Here is a 21,031-nt window from a genome sequence, read left to right as displayed (position 1 = left end):
AAAGCTGAGAAGAGAATGGGTAGGACACGTATTATTATCATCATTTATCTTGAAAGCCAGGGGAGTAGGTATTCTAATAAATACAAACAGTTCAGTGACAATTGGAGAAACTATAATTGATCCATCAGGCCGCTATGTCCTAGTTAATTGCCAAATCTACTCTGAACCCTGGACACTGTGAAACTTGTACGCACCCAACTATGATGATGAATTCTTTATTCAAGATATTTTTATGAAGGTATCAGGGGGACAATAAAACATACTTGTAGGAGGTGACTTTAATATTTGCTTAGATCCTATATTAGATAAGTCAGCCACAACAACATCCAATACAAAAGCAGGAAAAACTACTTGGAGATAATTTTATCTGAATTTCAGGAGCAGGACCACACCTCAAACATATAAATACCTGCCCATCCGGCATATCTGTCTGGTCCCGTTGTTCGTGCAGGAATGCCATGCCGCTCGCTCATCTTACTTTCGGGATCGGCCCCACCATCATTCTTATCCTTCGACGTCCTCTTCGCCCAGCAGATGGTCCTCACACGTCCAGCAAACCCACCAACTCCACTTTCACCAAGGACCGAGCTAAGGCGGTTCACCAGCCCAACCGCCATCGGCAGAGTTCCAGGAAGAAAAAAAAACATCTCCGCCGTCCTTCATCCGAGATTCCGCTCGAGGAAGATCATCCATTGGTAAAGTCGCCGGCACAAAGTAGCTGCAGTCCTTCACCTGCTCCAGCACTCTGCCGTAGTAAAGGGAGTCTCCGGGCACAGCTGTCCACCTCCAGCTGTATCCACACCACCGGCCATGAAAGAAGAAAACAAACAAAAAACCTCCAAATGAACTGTGCTCCGTCGGCAAAAGTCCCATCAGAAAGAGGGACCGTTACCACCACTCCGATTACGAGAAGTTATCGGGAACTTCTTCCAACTTCAAAACTCAACTTCAAAATCCATTGATGTTTTTGTTTGTTTTTGTTTTTGTTTTCCCACAGCTGTAATCCACAGAATCATCCCCTCCGGTGGCGACGTCGCAGGCGGAGACTCGAAGTCTCTGCCCGTGACGTCACCAGGTTTGCCAGGTCTGCACCTTCCTGTCCTCTATCCCCCTCACCTGCTTTGTTTTCTTCTTGGGTTTCGTCGTTCGCCATTACTGCCACCTACTGGACTGAAACCTAATCGTCTACAGTTCTGCCTTGTTTCTGGCACCGGGATGCCCTCTCTTCTTCATATTTAATCCCAGCAATTCTCCATGTATTGTCTCTGGCACCAGGATGCCAGATATCCCTTCTACACTTAATTTTCAACAGTTTTCCGCAGAGATGACAGGTTCTCTCTACTCTATACTTCTTATTCAGCGGTTTTCTGCTTCAATTCCAGCACCGGGATGACAGGGCCCCCATCCTCTATACTTTATTTTATACAGTTTCGTGATCCACTTTCCACATTGGGTCGACAGATTCCTCCTCCTGTACGCTTCATCTTCAACAGGTTCATCCTGTTCCTTCCTCCTGTTCTCCTCTCCACTACCACCTCATTCTCATTCAGTCTTCGCCTGTCTCAGGCGCTGGTTCACCAGTTGGTCTTTTCTTTTTCCCCTTATTTCAGCTGTCCCAGGATCCTATTTCCATTTCATAAAGATGGTGCTTGTTCTGGCACCAGGATGCCAAGTTCCAATTCTCCTGTCCCCCTATTTCATTAAAGTCTTGCCGTTCTCTGAGCACCAGGCTGCTCATTTCCGTTTCACCAGTCCTCCCATTTCCTCAAACTACTACGCTCAATTGGGGCACCGCTCTGCACGTCTTCTTTCCATCTGTCCACCTACTCACCAAACTACTGCACTCATTTCAGGCACCGGGATGCCTGTTCTCCTTTTGTTGTCCCCCTACTTCACCAAATTACAGAGCTCATTTCTGGCACCCGTCGGGCACCGAGATGCCTGTTTCCTTTCAGCTTCGTCTGTCCCCCATTTCACCAAACCGCGGAGTTCCTGTTAGGTCTCTGGAGGGCCAGGTTTGGATTCGTCAGTCCTTCCATTTCCTCAGATTGCAGCACTTGGTTCAGACACCGAGATGCCGGGTTCGGGTCCTTCTGTCCCCCTTCAATGATCCGTGTAGTATTCTGTGGTTCCACTGACATTTAATTGTCCAAGCAAACGAAGGACACCGACCAAGTCTCTGTCCACCATATCCCGAGATGTTGCCGTCTGACAGCCCTAATGCAACACTTCCTCATATTTTGTGAAACATGTTCACTGGTATCACATTATCGGGGCACCTGTATCTGTTTTGAACTTTAGTTTGTGCTTCACTTTTCCTATTTCCACCGCTGCGAATGGCCGTTCCCTTGCTGTATTTTCATGCTTTTATATAATAGTGTCAATGTCCAGATCCATCGAGGCCTGTTCCGTGCTTCTGAGATAGCATGGACTTTCTTGGGCTTGTATTTTGTCGGCTGATACTGTGTTTGTCCGACACATCTTAGCAAGTAGTTGGTCTTTTTGCATTTATTTCACTGACGCCCTTCTTGCAGGGCATGCGACCGTGCTGTCTTCCACATGCTCCACACTCCTTGCTGCGCTGCTATCGTCCCCCACAGTTATTTTGCGTCCGTGGTATCTTTGTTCGGAACTGAACGGCTTCCTGCTAACTGCGTGGACAGACCGGCCGGCTGTATATTAGCAGCGGGGCAACCCCTCGTCTTCAGCTGCTGTTGTGATAGCTCATGTGAGCGTGCGACGTCAATCGCTTTCTCGAGCGTTAAATCTGAACCGTGACAGAGTAGTTTTCCCCGGACTCTTGGAGATCTGGTACTGAAAACGATCTGGTCTCTAATCATCTCATCCCCATTAGGGTACTTGCAGTCTTTTACGAGCAGCTTTAGCTCAGTCACGAACTGGTCCAAACTTTCAGAGTCCCTTTGTATCTTTCCATGGAACTTATATCGCTCCAACATGGGGTTAGCTTTGGGCGTTCCTTCCCGCCACTCGCTCTCATTCATGCCATCTACATCCCTAGCTCTGAACCCATCGCCCTTATTGGCTCATCCAGGCCAGGAATCCGAATTTAGTTTTTTTTAAAAGAGAGCGAAGACAAAGGCAACATCTCGTTGCCAACTGGAACGGTGTCACCTCTGCGATTGACTGTACCACCCGGCCGAGTTTTGACTCCAAACGGATGTTGTTCCTTCTGCCAATCGTTGGGGGTCCTTATGGTGGTGGATTTTCTCCGCCAAATAGCCATCCATCCATCCATCCATCCATTATCTATACCCGCTTTATCCTGAAGAGGGTCCCGTTGGGGGTGGAGCCTATCCCAGCTCACTTTGGGCGAAGGCAGGGTTCACCTGGACAGATCACCAGTCCATCACAGGACATAGAGACAGACGGACCTCAGGGACATTTGTAGAACCACCAGCTAACCTGAGGTTCATGTTTCTGGACGGTGGGAGGAAGCTGGAGAACCGAGAGAACCCACGCAGGCACACGGAGAACATGCAGACTCACACAGGAAGGCCCGGATTTGAACCCAGAACCTTTTTGCTGTGAGGCGACAGTGCTAACCACTGCACCATTTTTCCACACTACAATTTGACTTTATTGGGATATTTTGGGCGACATACTATGGTATGACCACTGTGGTGCCCAAATAGTCATCATATTGGAATTTGTTTTTCATCATTCCTTGCCGCCAACGGAACCATCCGGCGATCGTCGCTTCCTTTCATGGGAGTAGGACCCAAGATCCGTGATCCATCCCGGCGACCTCCCCGTCGTCGACATCAATGGTAGAGAAGAGGAGGCTCCCTCGCCTTCACGTCCTTCATGTCTCGCGTGACCGTCACTCGCTCACCTTTCATGCCCGAGTCGAACGTGTTCTCCACCTTTTTCACACCCTTCGATCTCTTCCACTGCTGCATTGCCACCGTTCCTTTAAACTGCTTTCCGTGTGCCCAGGAACCAACGTTCTTGCTGCTTCTTCCGTGTCCCGTGAAAAGCTGAATTAACCCTCGTCAATCAATCCGTCCTGGGTCGTCCTGGGTCGTGTTCAGACGGGCTTCCGAGCTGCTCCTCACTCGTCACGGCTTCAGGAGCTGCGCATGGGTCGGTTATCACTGCTTTCTCTGAAGGTTTTTTTGGGGATCTGCGAGGCCCGAGAGCTGCAGTGGGTTCTCAGCTGAGCCTTCCCCAAACCGCATGTCTTGCTCAGCTCCAGCGCAAACCACCGTCCCATAATCTATAAATTCTGTTCATACTCAATTGAGCCGGAGGTCCTTGCTAGTGAATTTATCATTTATGAACGATCTAAACCCGACTGATGTGTGGAGACAGATGCACCCTCAAACTAGAGATTATTCCTTGTACTCCTGCCCCTCAACTCTCACAACCAGGATCAACCTGTTCTTACTGTCAACACAGCTAATTCATAGAACCCTAGAATCTGAATATTTATCTAGGACGCTGTCTGATCATTCACCTTTGACTCCATCTATTTTGATGCCAGAAAAACCAGCAAACCAGTATAGATGGCATCTGAACCCCACTCTCCTTCATAGACCAGACTTCTGCCAGTTTATTAGGGACCAGATAGAATTGTTTTACGAGACAAACTGCGCCTCCTCCCCCAATAGTTTCATTTCATGGGACACTCTAAAAGCTTATCTAAGAGGACAAATAACATCTTATACAAAAGGTATCAAAAATCAATATATGGCAGAGATAAATGAGCTAGAAGCAGATATTTTGAAATTGGAAAAGGAGTTTCAACAATTAACGGCTGGTTAAAAAAAACCCTGAAATACAATACATTACATACCTATAGAGTTGAAAAATGCATTTTAAAAACCAAACAAAAATATTATGAATTGGGAGAGAAAGCTCAAAATTCTGTCCTGGCAATTGAGAACAGAAGAACGCTCAAGGACAATTAATGCAATCCAAACTGAAACGGGTTCAACCTCATACAACCCAACAGAAATGAATGGCACATTCAAACAGTTTTATTCAAATCTATATACATCAGAATCGCCAGAGCATCTGACTAAGATTGATGAATTTCTGTCCACTATTGAAACTCAGCCATGAAGACCAAAAGAATCTTGACTTGCCCTTCACCCAGAAAGAAGTCGAAAAGGCCGTCGGCTCACTACGATTGAATAAATCACCAGGAGAGGACGGCTTCCCCCTGAGTTCTACACAGAATTTAAAGACTTACTCAACCCCCCTTCTAATGGATGTAATTAATTTAGCATCCAAAACTCAAACTCTTCCTGAATCATTCATCACTGTGATTCACAAAAAAAATAGAGACCCATTAAAGTGTTCCTCTTTTTGACCCATTTCATTATTGAATTCATATTATAAATTGATTTCCAAAGCTCTGGCTAACAGGCTCGGCCAATACTTACCAAATCTAATAAACCCAGACCAGAGCGGCTTTATTTTGAAACGTTCATCAACCAATACTTTTTGCAGACTATTTAATATTATTCATCTAACAAAATCTGAAACTGAGCCTCGTGTAGCATTAGATGCTGAAAAGCCCTTTGATAGGCTAGAGTGGCCGTATTTATTCAAAGTTTTGGGAAAGTTTGGATTTGGCCATTTGTTTATCAATTGGGTGAAAATCCTTTACCATAAACCCAGAGCCAAAATTACCACGAATGGACAGACTTCGACAGCATTGAATCTACCCAATACTCTAAATGGTTGAATAAACTGTGAAAATGAATATTCTCCCGAGGTTGCAGTATCTTTTCCAGTATTTTCCCGTTCCATTACCTTAAACTTTATTTAAAACCCTCAACAAACACGTTACAACAGTTTTTATGGAACTGTAAAACGCCCATGGTGTCAATGAAAAAATTAACATGGGATTATATCGAGGAGGTTTTGGACTGCCCAATTTAAAAAAAAATATCATTTTGTAGCCCCGATGTGATCTGTTTCGTCATTTTTTGACCCTGATTTTGTCCCCTCTTGGATACAAATTGGACTTCATCCTCTGAAATCCAGTGATTTTATTTATAAATGGAACTCTAAAACCATATCCAACAGGACAGACAATCCTATTTTGAAACATTTTATTAAAATGTGGTATGAAGTTCACAAACATCTTGTATTGAATATGGGACTGTCACCCAAAACCCCTCTAAGACAAAATGAACTTATACCCATGACTCTAAATAACAAGATTCTGGGGACCTGGCATGATAGAGGAATCCAGCATCTGGAAGATTGCTTTGAAAAAGGACTTCTCATGTCTTTTGAACAATTGAAGAGAAAGTATGACTTGTCCAGTAGAACTTTCTTTTGTTACCTCCAGTTCAGATCTTTTTTGAGAACCAACCTGGACCCTGGAATGACTCAACCTGTCTTAACTAACCTGGAAAAATTGCTTCATGAGGGAAATGTGTACAAATGTATTTCTAAAATGTTCTCCATGTGGCTGAATGAAGGCCCAAAGCCAGGACTACACAGATCCAGGATGAGATGGGAGTCAGACTTGAATATAACAATTGATAAGCAACTCTGGTCAGATTTATGTCAGAACAGTTTGTCAGCAACGGTTAATGCTCGGTACAGACTTGGTCATTATAATTTTCTTCATCAACTGTACCTCACCCCTCAGAAGCTACATAAATCCAAACCTGAACTGTCAGAAATGGGTTTCAGATGTGGTTTAGAGGTCGGCTCCTTCCTACACTGTACCTGGCTTTGCACAAAGGTGAGAACCTTCTGGCATGACTTTTGGAATACCTTGACTGTCGATCGCAGGGGTCACCTTCCCGTTAGACCCTGAGCTGTGTTTACTGGGAAATTTCACAACTCTCAACAGATCTTTAACTGCAGTATCTCTTTGTTCTGTGTCACTCCATGCACCCCTTTATTTAGGGGGACCCTCATGTCCAAAAAGCATGAAAAACTTCACATTTTGGACTTCATACTATAGTATGGCTTTTTTTTTTTTTTTTTTTTTTCATATTTTGGACAACATGACATTTTTTTTGACACTTTAACATATTTTTGACCACATTCTGTAACATTATATTTTCATTAATAAACTGCTCCAAAAAATAAAGGGACCACTTAAACACCTCAATGTAACTCCAATCAATCCCACTTCTGTGAAATCAAGCTGTCCAGTTTGGATCAACACTGATTGAGGATCAGTTTCACCTGCTGTTGTACAAATGGAACAAACAGGTGGAAATGAGGCAATTATCAAGACAACCCTATAAAGGAACGGTTCTGCAGGTGGTGACCACAGACCGTTTCTCTGTCCTCGTCCTTTCTGGATGATCGTTGGTCCCTTTTGCATTTTGCCAGTGTCCTCACCACTAGAGGGAGCATGAGGTGTCTCCAACCCACAGAAGTTGTTCAGGTAGTGCAGCTCATCCAGGATGGCACATCAATGCACACTGTGGCAAGAAGGTTTGCTGTGTCTGTCAGCACAGTGTCAAGAGGACGGAGGACATACCGGGAGACGGGCCGGTCCACCAGGAGACGTGGAGGGGGCTGTAGGAGGACAACAACCCGGCAGCGGGACCGCTATCTGCTCCTTTGTGCAAGGAGGAGCAGGAGGAGCGCTGCCAGAGCCCTACAAAATGACCTCCAGCAGGCCACTAATGTGCATGTTTCTGCTCAAACTGTCAGAAACAGACTCCATGAGGGCGGTACGAGGACCCGACGTCCACAAGTGGGGTCTGTGCTCACAGCCCAACACCGTGCGGGGCGACCGGACTTTACCGGAGAACACCGAGATCGGCAGCTTCTCCGTCGGCGTCCTGTGGTCTTCACGGATGAGAGCAGGTTCACACTGAGCATGTGACAGACGTGACGGAGTCTTCATGCATGTCTTGCAGACATAAAGGATTTACAATGCCGAAAAATTGGGACGCTGTGAAATTTTTTAATAAAAACAGAATTTGATGATTTGAAAATCACAAACTTATTTTTAATTGAAAACAGACCAAAGACAACATATCAGATGCTTGAGACATTTTGCTGTTTTATAACAAATATCTGCTCATTTTGAATTTGATGGCAAGAACATGTTTCAAAAAAGTTGGGACACGGTCAAGTTCACTGAGCTGCATCAACTCTTCTTTTAACAACACTCTGGAAACATTGGGAACTGAGGAGACCAGTTGCTAGTTTTGAAAGTGAAATGTTGTCCCATTCTTGCCTGATATAGGATTTCAGCTGCTCAACAGTTCAAGGTCTGATGGATCACAATCTGAGATTCTGTTTGGAAATCATGGACGCTGCATCCTCCAGGTTGAAGAGGAGAGGGACCATCCAGCTTGTTATCAGCTCAGTTCTAAAGCCAGCATCTGTGATGGTACTGGGATGCATTAGTGCACATGGCATGGGTAGCTTGAACATCTGGAAGGAAGCATTAATGCTGAATGATATATTCAGGTTTTGGAGCAACATATGCTGCCATCCAGACAACGTCTCTTTCAGGGAAGGTCTTGTTTATTTCAGCAGAACAACGTCCAACCACATTCTGCACGTATTCCAACAGCATGGTTCTCTAGTAGAAGAGTCCGCTGATAAACTGGCCTCCTGCAGTCCAGACCTGTCAATCACTGAAAACATCTGGAGCATCAGGACATGAACAATACAACAAAGGAGACCCTGAACTGTTGAGCAGCTCAAATCCTCTATCAGGCAAGAATGGGACCATATTTCACTTTCAAAACTCCAGAAACTGGTCTCCTCAGTTCCCCAACGTTTCCAGAGTGTTGTTAAAAGAAGAGTTGATGCAGCTCAGTGGTGAACATGATCCTGGAACAACTTTATAGACGTGTTGCTGCATCAGATTCAACATGAGAAGATATTTTTCATTAAGCAACAATTATTTTAAATTAAATATGGGTTTAAATGATTTGCAAATATTGCAGTCTGTATTGAATTTACATTTTGGGAACGGGGTTGTAATTCTTTATTATCAGGACGTTCCAGTGACTCGCTGAAAAACCTCCAGTTGATGTGAAATGCTGCAACGAGAGTCCTCTCAGGATTTGAGAGAGATCACATCTCCCGTATTGTTTCTTGTTCCCGGCCTCACCAACCTGTCCAGTGTTCATTGTTTTTTGTCTGTCTATGCTGTTCTTTTCTCTCTCTGCTCACCCCAACCGGTTGAGACAGACAGTCTTCCTTTAAATCCACCTTCCATCAGTCAAACAACCTTTCTGAGTTCAGCAGCTCGCTGAAGTCATAATTTCTCACTGGATGCGTCCGGCTCATAGTAACGTGTTTATTTTATACACAACCAGCCTGTCAGGAAACAGCTGTCCCACCGTATCCTGACACACACACACGATTAAATACAACAAAAGAATTGTGACTTTTCATGTACTTATTCAGGAAAATAACATCAAAGCATTAATAATATATAAATTAATTGTACAATACTCTATGCTTTACATGTTATCAACAAATCGTTTTGTCACCAGAGCACAATATTATTAAAATGGAATCAGAAAATAAAACCTGCCCTTTGCAACCTAAGGCCACTTTCCCCCTTCACAAGGGAGTCCAAAGGAATGGACGATTCTGAGCTCAGTCTTTCAAGTTTGAAGAAATAAAAGTTAAAACCAACAAGTGCAAATATGAGGCATCAAATTAAAGGGGAGTTCCACTGAATCTCAAATCTGAATTCTTTTCTTCTGCGTGTGGAGTATTAACACATTAACTATTCTCTTTTCTGGCAGCAGTCTGGCAGAGTGTTTGGAGGATCAGAGAATATTTTCTGGTTCAGTACAAATAATCACAATATAATCATATATTGAGTTTGTAAATAAACCTCCATCTTTCTTCATCAGGGCAGCAGATTAATCTGCTTATGATGAATAATCAATACTGAAGTGCTTCATGATGTCTTTTTTACGTGTTTTTGTTTATTTGACATATTTTTATGGTTGTTCTGTGCAGGATCATCATGTTTTCTGAAGCTGTCTGCACTTGATGATAACAAGTAATGAGAGACTTGGTTATCAGACTTCCTCCTTGCTCACTAATTTTCTACCGGCTGACTCCTGATATTAACATATGTACATTTTAAACAGCAGTGGTGATCCCCTTTAAAGTGCTGCTCCACAATGGAAGGAGGAGCTCTGCAGACCTCCTCTGTATGGAGACACTGAGCACATCATCAGAATGATCAATGAACTATCTTCAAGAGCACATTTACTGACGGCTACTTTATCTCCACCAGAGAGCATCATTTTATTCCTGTTTGAGCTTTTGTTAACCTGGTAGCCATGGTAACCTGGTTTTACTTTGAGGAGTTTGAATGTGAGATCAGAGTTAAGATAACCTGATAAGATCGTATTCCAATTATGAGAATGCTGTTACGATCCCTGGCTTGTTCCAAAAAGTGTTTTCACGCTCGGAGTCCCAGTATGAGTGGATGTTTGGAGAAAAGTCAGTGTGATCCGTGTTATTAGGATGGGATGATTATATTCCTGCTGTGTGATCATCAGGATGAAATGATTTGTTCTTTGACCAGAAACTCTGAGTTATCTGCTCTGTGACTGGGACATCAATCAATCAAGAGTTTAACGCTCCTCTGAACAAAACTACATCTTCTTAAATTCATTTTGATACCCTAATAATGGCTGCAGGTGAATATGGGTCAGTACTGTTGTTCTGAGTGTTTATTCAGCTCATATCTGGGAAGACTTTGGACTCACTCAGAGCACGACGGGCCGACAGGAGTCATCTGTCTGTCGGGGCGACTCGACGACACGCCTGATGATGCACCGTCTCCAGACACCGCGCTCACTTTTCTACATGTGTGCTGAGAATATAACAAAAGTTACACATCATATTCATGGAGCATATTGTCCTGTCAGGATGCAAACATCTGATGCGTCTACACGGCAGCAGGTAAGCTGCAGAGAAATTAGGATGCACAGAAAGGTGTTTCCTTACATAACCGACAAGCTGGATGTTTTTCTGGAAGCAAAAACCACCGACAAGTCATCACAGTTCAGATTCACAGCAGAAATGATGTCAGACTTTAAAGGATCATTTCACTGGTTTCCAGCTGGATTCTTATTTCCACAGTTTGTCAGAACAACATCGTAACTGTGACGAAGGAGAGTGTTGATGTGATGAGACCTGATTTAAATGGACCCACCGGTCGGACAGACAGACAGACTTGTTAGTTCACCTGTCGGACCACCTGGCTGCTGGTGTTCCTGGTCCCGTCAGACGCTGTGATGATGTCACCGTGCTCCCACTTCTACATCTCAACAATTACTCTGAGTACACTGTTGTCACAAATTAGAAAGAGGAATCGTGAGTGACTAATTACTGAGGCATAACATCAGGGTTTTACCATCCATGGAAACATGGCTGCTGTCCTACTCTAAACTACTGGCACACATCTACCGCCGCTCACACCACCCCAACATGAAGACATCAAATGATGCACAGGTGAACATGTTGCAGTCTTCAGGGAGAAATACAGCTGATTGTGAGGTAAAGGGGGTTTAACCTTAACAGGTGACGCATCTCATAGTTTGAATGCTGCAGTTTTCTGTCCATCCCTGTGTTCCCGTGACAACGTCACATCAGGAGAAATGCATAGATGCCGCAGAGCTGTCGAGTGACTCCTGAAACAGGCGGAGGACGTTTCACCACGAGATGTAACCGATGAAGGCTGCAGAGCGCATCGTCTCTGAGCTGCGACACAACAGGCCGCTCCTGTGTTTTAAATGCTTTAGGCTGAAATGCAGGCACAATAGTCGAGCTTTGGAGATGGAAAATCACTAAACAATCCACAAACATTATTCACTTGAGGGCAGAACTGGGCCTGAGAGGAGTGTACGAAGGTGTAGCTCACTCATGCAGAACAAATACATTCAGAGGATCGCTGGCCGCAGATGAAGAAAGTCATTTAGCTGATTAATCCTCCGCTGGAGGAGCAGAAACAAAGAGGGTGGAGCCCTGCTGCTCCACTAAACACTGCTCCTCTACACTTTCTTCAGGTCGGAGGGAAACCAGATCATCAGTAAGGCATCAACCGGACTCTCAGTGGACTGAGTAACTCATGATGGAGGAGGAGGAAGAGGAGGAGGAACAAAGACACAGTGAGGGAGGACAGGAGGGAGTTAGAAAAAGGAAAAGGTGGAGTCTGGCTCCCCCCACTGGTTGTACATAAAAACAGGTTGTGCATCTACTGTAAGCTGAAATGAACAGGAAGTGTCTCGTCTGAAAGGCCCTTCAAACTAAAAGTCTGCAGGTTGGCAGGATGAGAGAGGAACCTTAGCAGCATCAGGGCTTTTTAAACAGGCGTACAGGAGCCTTTAAAACCAGAGGCCAGCACCGGCTCGGCTCGCTGTAAACAACAGGAGGCCTCCACCTCCGGTAAAATCACTCCGTCTGCTCTCCGTTTCTTCTCTCTCCTGTCTGATGTGGTTTCAGACACTTTGTTGTGCGTCATTTTCTCTTCTGCAACAAAAGGCAAGTCTCCCCTCAAATATTCCTGTTTCCGTCCATCTCTGTTTGTCAGAGTAAAGAAGCCCTTTGTAGAGGCGCAGCTCCACCGTCTCTCAGGACTACAGGTTCAGTCTCGGGGTCACTAAGGCAAACTCTCGCAGGATGTTTCGGGCCACATCCACTTTGTACTGGGCGATCATCAGCGCCCGCTTCACGTCGTCGAAGGAGTAACCCTCCCCCATCAGCTTGGCGATCTTTGCGTCTTCGTTCTCGGACTCCAGGCTGGGGGGTTTTCCTGGATGGATGTCCGGAGGGATCTTCCTGGGGAACGGTTTGGGCGGCCGGGCCGGCGCCTGCAGACACTCCATCGGTACTGAGAGGGACGGAGAGACAACATGTCATGACAACAGCGGACAAACAGCAAGCAGGCAGAAACATGAGTCATGACGTTTGTTGCTTCAACAGAACGATAACTCTGACACTGTTTTACAGTATCAGTAATAACTGTTGGTGTTATATACAGTATAGAATATTATTTTACAAAGAAATGCCAAAAATTCTAAAAACTGGTCTGAAAATAACTTCTGGAACCAAAACACCATTAAAATCATTCAAAGTTTCAGCAACACTTTGCATCTCTGCTCAAAGTAAGAATCATTGTTCATGTTGATGAGACTGTCTGAGCCAATCAGAGCACAGAGATCAACTCCGACTCGGTTTTCTTTGTAAGTAACTTTTCTACCAAACATCCTTTTTTCTTTGGTCGAATAAAATAAATGAAATCATTTGAAATTTCAAAGCTTTCTCTCGATCTTAAATCCCACCAGCACATCCAGGATGTGGAGTCAGACTGTGTGAAATGATTAGGTCTAAAACAAAGGGAACATACAGTCATATGAAAATGAATATCAAAATGAAGATGAGTTCAGTGGACTTCAGTGGCGTCTCTGGTCACCAGTGCAAAAGATCGATACCAAAGCAAATAGAAAGCTCACCTTATTCACAAACAGACTTCCTCTTACAGGACGGTGGATTGAAACAGAGGTCAGATGTAGAGTGTCAGAGTGTGTGCTGGGAACAGGAACGTCTCTATAGGTGTGGGTGGAACAGCTGCACAACTTTTACACTGAAACTACGCGACTCTGTTCTGGAGCTCTTTAAGTCTTTTTCATGTTAATTCTACAACTGACTGTGATGTCTGAGTCGAGTTAATGTGGTTGAGATGAGAAGGACTCGGTATTTTCAGGCTTCATGTAGATAGAGGCAACAAGACCTTCCTGAATCTGACATCATCATCCTGACATCATCATGTACTGTACTCATCGTGTACTCATCGTGACTTCATCATATATTCATCCTGACATCATGTATTCATCCTGATTTCATCCTGACATCATCATGACATCACACTGACATCATGTATTCATCATGTACTGTATTCATCATGACCTCATTATGTATTCATTCTGACATCATTGTGACCTCATTATGTATTCATTCTGACATCATCGTGACCTCATTATGTATTCATTCTGACATCATCGTGACCTCATTATGTATTCATTCTGACATCATCGTGACCTCATTATGTATTCATTCTGACATCATCATGACCTCATTATGTATTCATTCTGACATCATCATGACCTCATTATGTATTCATTCTGACATCATCGTGACCTCATTATGTATTCATTCTGACATCATCATGACCTCATTATGTATTCATTCTGACATCATCATGACCTCATTATGTATTCATTCTGACATCATCGTGACCTCATTATGTATTCATTCTGACATCATCATGACCTCATTATGTATTCATTCTGACATCATCATGACCTCATTATGTATTTCAGCAGCTGCAGAGCTCCATGGAGGACCAGAGAGTTGGAACAGCTGATCTCTGGTCTCTGGGTGGGATGAGTTGAGGATAATGTTGAGAGAGCGATGATGAATTATTGATCAGTGTGTGATTGGAGGTTTGAGCTGGCTTCTATCTTTTACTATTGAAAGATGTTAATGGAACAATTACGGCTCACAATCAAATTACTCTGCTGTTCTGAATGTTAATGATGAAGTGATCACTATGACGTGATATGATAATATGATCATACATACAATATAACGAAACATCTCACGCTGAATTTTGAATTGAACAAACTATTATCCATATTAGATAATCCTGACCACCCTCTCCACCTGCTGCAGGGACAGAGGAGGACATTCTCCAAAAGACTCCTCCAGCTGCTGTCACAAGGACAGATACAGGAGATCATTCCAGATACAGGAGATCATTCCTGATACAGGAGATCGTTCCTGATACAGGAGATCGTTCCTGATACAGGAGATCGTTCCAGATACAGGAGATCGTTCCAGATACAGGAGATCGTTCCAGATACAGGAGATCATTCCTGATACAGCAGATCATTCCAGATACAGGACATCATTCCTGATACAGGAGATCATTCCAGATACAGGACATCATTCCTGATACAGGACATCATTCCTGATACAGGAGATCGTTCCTGATACAGGAGATCGTTCCTGATACAGGAGATCATTCCTGATACAGCAGATCATTCCAGATACAGGAGATCGTTCCAGATACAGGAGATCGTTCCAGATACAGGAGATCATTCCTGATACAGCAGATCATTCCAGATACAGGAGATCGTTCCTGATACAGGAGATCGTTCCTGATACAGGAGATCGTTCCTGATACAGGAGATCATTCCTGATACAGGAGATCATTCCAGATACAGGAGATCATTCCAGATACAGGAGATCATTCCAGATACAGGAGATCATTCCTGATACAGGAGATCATTCCTGCCGACCACAATAAGACTGTACAATAACTCACCTCTGGCAAAATCCATCACACAACAATAACACTGTTGACTGTGTTTCTTGGTTGTTTGTACATAATATATATAGATATATACTGTACTGTATATACTGTATATACTGTGCATTTTATATTTTATATTTATATTTAATATTTTTTACTGCTATTTTATTGCTTTTCTATTATTCTATTATTATCTTATTGCTTCCTGTCTGCTGCTGTAGCGAAAAAATGTCCCCTCGGGGATTAATAAAGTAACTACCTAACCTAACCCAACCCAACCCTACCCAACCTAACCCAACCCAACCTAACCCTACCTAACCCTACCTAACCCAACCCAACCTAACCCTACCTAACCCAACCCAACCTAACCCAACCCAACCTAACCCTACCTAACCCAACCCAACCTAACCCAACCTAACCCAACCCAACCTAACCCAACCCAACCCAACCTAACCCTACCTAACCCAACCCAACCTAACCCAACCTAACCCAACCCAACCTAACCCTACCTAACCTAACCCAACCTAACCCAACCCAACCTAACCCTACCTAACCCTACCTAACCCAACCCAACCTAACCCTACCTAACCCAACCCAACCTAACCCAACCTAACCCTACCTAACCCAACCTAACCCAATCCAACCTAACCCTACCTAACCCTACCTAACCCTACCTAACCTAACCCTACCTACCCTACCTAACCCTACCTAACCCAACCTAACCTAACCCTACCTACCCTACCTAACCCAACCCAACCTAACCCTACCTAACCCAACCCAACCTAACCCTACCTAACCCAACCTAACCTAACCCTACCTACCCTACCTAACCCAACCCAACCTAACCCAACCTAACCCAACCCAACCTAACCCTACCTAACCCAACCTAACCTAACCCTACCTACCCTACCTAACCCTACCTAACCCAACCCAACCTAACCCAACCTAACCCAACCCAACCCAACCTAACCCAACCTAACCCAACCCAACCTAACCCTACCTAACCCAACCCAACCTAACCCAACCTAACCCAACCCAGCCTAACCCAACCCAACCTAACCCTACCTAACCCAACCCAACCTAACCCAACCTAACCCTACCTAACCCAACCCAACCTAACCCTACCTAACCGTACCTAACCCAACCCTACCTAACCCTACCTAACCCAACCTAACCCAACCCAACCTAACCCAACCTAACCCTACCTAACCCAACCCAACCTAACCCTACCTAACCCTACCTAACCCAACCCAACCTAACCCTACCTAACCCAACCCAACCTAACCCAACCTAACCCAACCCAGCCTAACCCAACCCAACCTAACCCTACCTAACCCAACCCAACCTAACCCAACCTAACCCTACCTAACCCAACCCAACCTAACCCTACCTAACCCTACCTAACCCAACCCAACCTAACCCTACCTAACCCTACCTAACCCAACCCAACCTAACCCAACCTAACCCTACCTAACCCAACCCAACCTAACCCTACCTAACCCAACCCAACCTAACCCTACCTAACCCTACCTAACCCAACCCAACCTAACCCTACCTAACCCTACCTAACCCAACCCAACCTAACCCAACCTAACCCTACCTAACCCAACCCAACCTAACCCTACCTAACCCTACCTAACCCAACCCAACCTAACCCTACCTAACCCTACCTAACCCAACCCAACCTAACCCAACCTAACCCTACCTAACCCAACCCAACCTAACCCTACCTAACCCAACCCAACCTAACCCTACCTAACCCAACCCAACCTAACCCTACCTAACCCAACCCAACCTAACCCAACCTAACCCTACCTAACCCAACCCAACCTAACCCTACCTAACCCTACCTAACCCAACCCAACCTAACCCTACCTAACCCTACCTAACCCAACCCAACCTAACCCTACCTAACCCTACCTAACCCAACCCAACCTAACCCAACCTAACCCTACCTAACCCAACCCAACCTAACCCTACCTAACCCAACCCAACCTAACCCAACCCAACCTAACCCTACCTAACCCTACCTAACCCAACCCAACCTAACCCTACCTAACCCAACCCAACCTAACCCAACCCAACCTAACCCTACCTAACCCAACCCAACCTAACCCAACCTAACCCAACCCAACCTAACCCAACCCAACCCAACCTAACCCTACCTAACCCAACCCAACCTAACCCAACCTAACCCAACCCAACCTAACCCTACCTAACCTAACCCAACCTAACCCAACCCAACCTAACCCTACCTAACCCTACCTAACCCAACCCAACCTAACCCTACCTAACCCAACCCAACCTAACCCAACCTAACCCTACCTAACCCAACCTAACCCAATCCAACCTAACCCTACCTAACCCTACCTAACCCTACCTAACCTAACCCTACCTACCCTACCTAACCCTACCTAACCCAACCTAACCTAACCCTACCTACCCTACCTAACCCAACCCAACCTAACCCTACCTAACCCAACCCAACCTAACCCTACCTAACCCAACCTAACCTAACCCTACCTACCCTACCTAACCCAACCCAACCTAACCCAACCTAACCCAACCCAACCTAACCCTACCTAACCCAACCTAACCTAACCCTACCTACCATACCTAACCCTACCTAACCCAACCCAACCTAACCCAACCTAACCCAACCCAACCCAACCTAACCCAACCTAACCCAACCCAACCTAACCCTACCTAACCCAACCCAACCTAACCCAACCTAACCCAACCCAGCCTAACCCAACCCAACCTAACCCTACCTAACCCAACCCAACCTAACCCAACCTAACCCTACCTAACCCAACCCAACCTAACCCTACCTAACCGTACCTAACCCAACCCTACCTAACCCTACCTAACCCAACCTAACCCAACCCAACCTAACCCAACCTAACCCTACCTAACCCAACCCAACCTAACCCTACCTAACCCTACCTAACCCAACCCAACCTAACCCTACCTAACCCAACCCAACCTAACCCAACCTAACCCAACCCAGCCTAACCCAACCCAACCTAACCCTACCTAACCCAACCCAACCTAACCCAACCTAACCCTACCTAACCCAACCCAACCTAACCCTACCTAACCCTACCTAACCCAACCCAACCTAACCCTACCTAACCCTACCTAACCCAACCCAACCTAACCCAACCTAACCCTACCTAACCCAACCCAACCTAACCCTACCTAACCCAACCCAACCTAACCCTACCTAACCCTACCTAACCCAACCCAACCTAACCCTACCTAACCCTACCTAACCCAACCCAACCTAACCCAACCTAACCCTACCTAACCCAACCCAACCTAACCCTACCTAACCCTACCTAACCCAACCCAACCTAACCCTACCTAACCCTACCTAACCCAACCCAACCTAACCCAACCTAACCCTACCTAACCCAACCCAACCTAACCCTACCTAACCCAACCCAACCTAACCCTACCTAACCCTACCTAACCCAACCCAACCTAACCCTACCTAACCCAACCCAACCTAACCCAACCTAACCCTACCTAACCCAACCCAACCTAACCCTACCTAACCCTACCTAACCCAACCCAACCTAACCCTACCTAACCCTACCTAACCCAACCCAACCTAACCCTACCTAACCCTACCTAACCCAACCCAACCTAACCCAACCTAACCCTACCTAACCCAACCCAACCTAACCCTACCTAACCCTACCTAACCTAACCTAATTTGTACAATCGGCCTTCAGTTCACCACCTCACCAGTTTCCTGTCTCCTAAATGTTTGAACACACGTCTCAGGGTTTCTGTACATTCTGTCAGATGCGTTTTAATACGTCTGCGTGGGAAGTGAATCCAGTTCAACACCTTTAGGAGACCAGCAAAAATAATGTGATGCACTCATGTGGACACGGAGCAGACAGAAGTTTCCTCTAACTGTACCTTGACTTGTCGGTAGGTGGTCGTACTCCAGGTCTGCTCTCACACTGTCAGCGTGTCGTCTGGCTGGAGGCAGAGGAGCTGCACTCTTCAGAGCGTCGAACACCGTCTCTACACAACAGAGGACACAGAGAGAGACATGTCAACCAGCCCGTCCACACAGTGTCACTGTAACTCAGAGCATATTCAACATCACATTGGACAGAGGTGGACTGAGCTCACCGGGGGCCAACAGCAGGTGCTCGTGTCCAGAGGACGGCCGGTGTGGTCGAGTGCTGACGGAGGAGGAGGGCGAGGAGAAGCTGGAGGAGGAGGACGGTGAAGAGGAGGACATGTCAGAGAAGCTGTGTCTCACAGGTGGAGGAGGAGGCTGGGACGGAGGGCGGCCGGTGAAATGCTCCTCTAATGCTGAAACACAGCAGAAGACACAGACTGAGTGCTCGGACGTGTCCCATGAGGACACGAACTGACTGGACAACAGCTGAGACACAGGGACCTGTAAGATAGGGGTGTGGGGGGGATACCTTGTGGGGGGAGCAGGATGTCGTAGTCAGAGGGAACCTTGTTGGTGTTGAAGGGACAGAGGCTGATATGGGCAGCACCTGACATCAGTCCTCTCACAGAGTCGGAGAGTCCACCTGAGGGACACGTGTAGAGGTCAAAGTTCACAGAGACGCTCCGACAGGGAACAACACGCTTCATTTAAAATCCTCTCAGAAGGAGAGAGAACATTCTGCTGGAACCAACGAGAAACTCCTCTGGAGACAAATGTCCTCCCTGCTCATTACATCCCTCTATCAAACGATGCAACAGACATAAAGGGCTCACCTGGCTCAGGGGGGCGGGGCCTCTTCTCCACAGAGGGCTCTGCAGGGCCTTTCTCCAGGTGTCTGCATGAGAGGACATGTTTTTCGATCACATCAGATTAACTCAAATATAATACGACAGGATACGATACGGTAAATAAAACAAGATAAAATAAGTTAATATAAGATGGGATACAATACATTTAAAAAAAAAAAATAAATAAATGTATAAATACACAAACATACAATCTATATACACAAAATAAATAAAATAAGCTTTGATCTACACAGTGAAGTGTAAAGAAAAACTGATAATTATCACACGTTGGTGATAATAAAAATATTGTTAATTGTAAATTTCTCAGGATATAATATATATTGCACATCAGTGATATGGACTGCTTTATGAGTGATGTGCATGGGGTATATAAATATGTATATATTTAAAATATATAAAATATATGCAAGTACTCAACATCTGACTGAAACAGAAGTGATGGTGAAAAGTGACACGGACACATTCGGTGCTACGTTATGATGTGCTGGTAACTACTGAAAGCATCACGGCCATGTCACCATGGTAACCTGCACGGTACCTGCTGGGAACAGAGAGGCTGATGGGAGCCTGACTCAGACAGGTGTTGGATGAAGGGATGTGAGTGTTGTCCTCCAGCTGCTCCATCAGGCCGCATGGCCGCTCCATCACAGGACTGCTGAACGGGTTGGAGGCTCTGTGAACATCAGCACCGTCAGCTTCTCTCCCTCACACTTCTCTCTCACACTGCTCTCTCACAGTTCTCCCTCACTTCTCTCACTCACACTTCTCTCATTCACACTGCTCTCCCTCACACTTCTCTCTCACACACTTCTCACTCACATTGTTCTCACTCACACTTCTCTCTCTCACAGTTCTCTCCCTCACACTTCTCTCACACACTTCTCTCTCACAGTTCTCCCTCACTTCTCTCACTCACACTTCTCT

The 21,031-nt window shown here is 45.4% G+C and overlaps 1 protein-coding gene across 1 annotated transcript in view; it reads right to left on the bottom strand.

Annotated features, from left to right (window-relative positions):
- Window positions 1-7,898: 7,898 nt before the first annotated feature.
- Window positions 7,899-21,031, bottom strand: part of cblb (Cbl proto-oncogene B, E3 ubiquitin protein ligase) — a 76,753-nt gene continuing 63,620 nt past the window's right edge. Inside the window, exons 14-19 of the mRNA XM_069164997.1 lie at window positions 20,646-20,780; window positions 20,072-20,133; window positions 19,768-19,881; window positions 19,466-19,651; window positions 19,247-19,354; window positions 7,899-12,829 (exon numbers count right to left, since the gene is read on the bottom strand). Of these exons, the coding sequence (XP_069021098.1) occupies window positions 12,576-12,829; window positions 19,247-19,354; window positions 19,466-19,651; window positions 19,768-19,881; window positions 20,072-20,133; window positions 20,646-20,780 (859 nt within the window). The 3' untranslated portion in view covers window positions 7,899-12,575. The remainder of the gene's footprint in view (window positions 12,830-19,246; window positions 19,355-19,465; window positions 19,652-19,767; window positions 19,882-20,071; window positions 20,134-20,645; window positions 20,781-21,031) is intronic.

Source organism: Embiotoca jacksoni, unplaced genomic scaffold (assembly GCF_022577435.1).
Source record: "Embiotoca jacksoni isolate LCO1_2020_lvr unplaced genomic scaffold, fEmbJac1.0.p SCAF_33, whole genome shotgun sequence".
In the NCBI taxonomy this organism is placed as follows: Eukaryota; Metazoa; Chordata; class Actinopteri; family Embiotocidae; genus Embiotoca; species Embiotoca jacksoni.
This window is presented reverse-complemented; position numbering and strand designations above follow the sequence as displayed.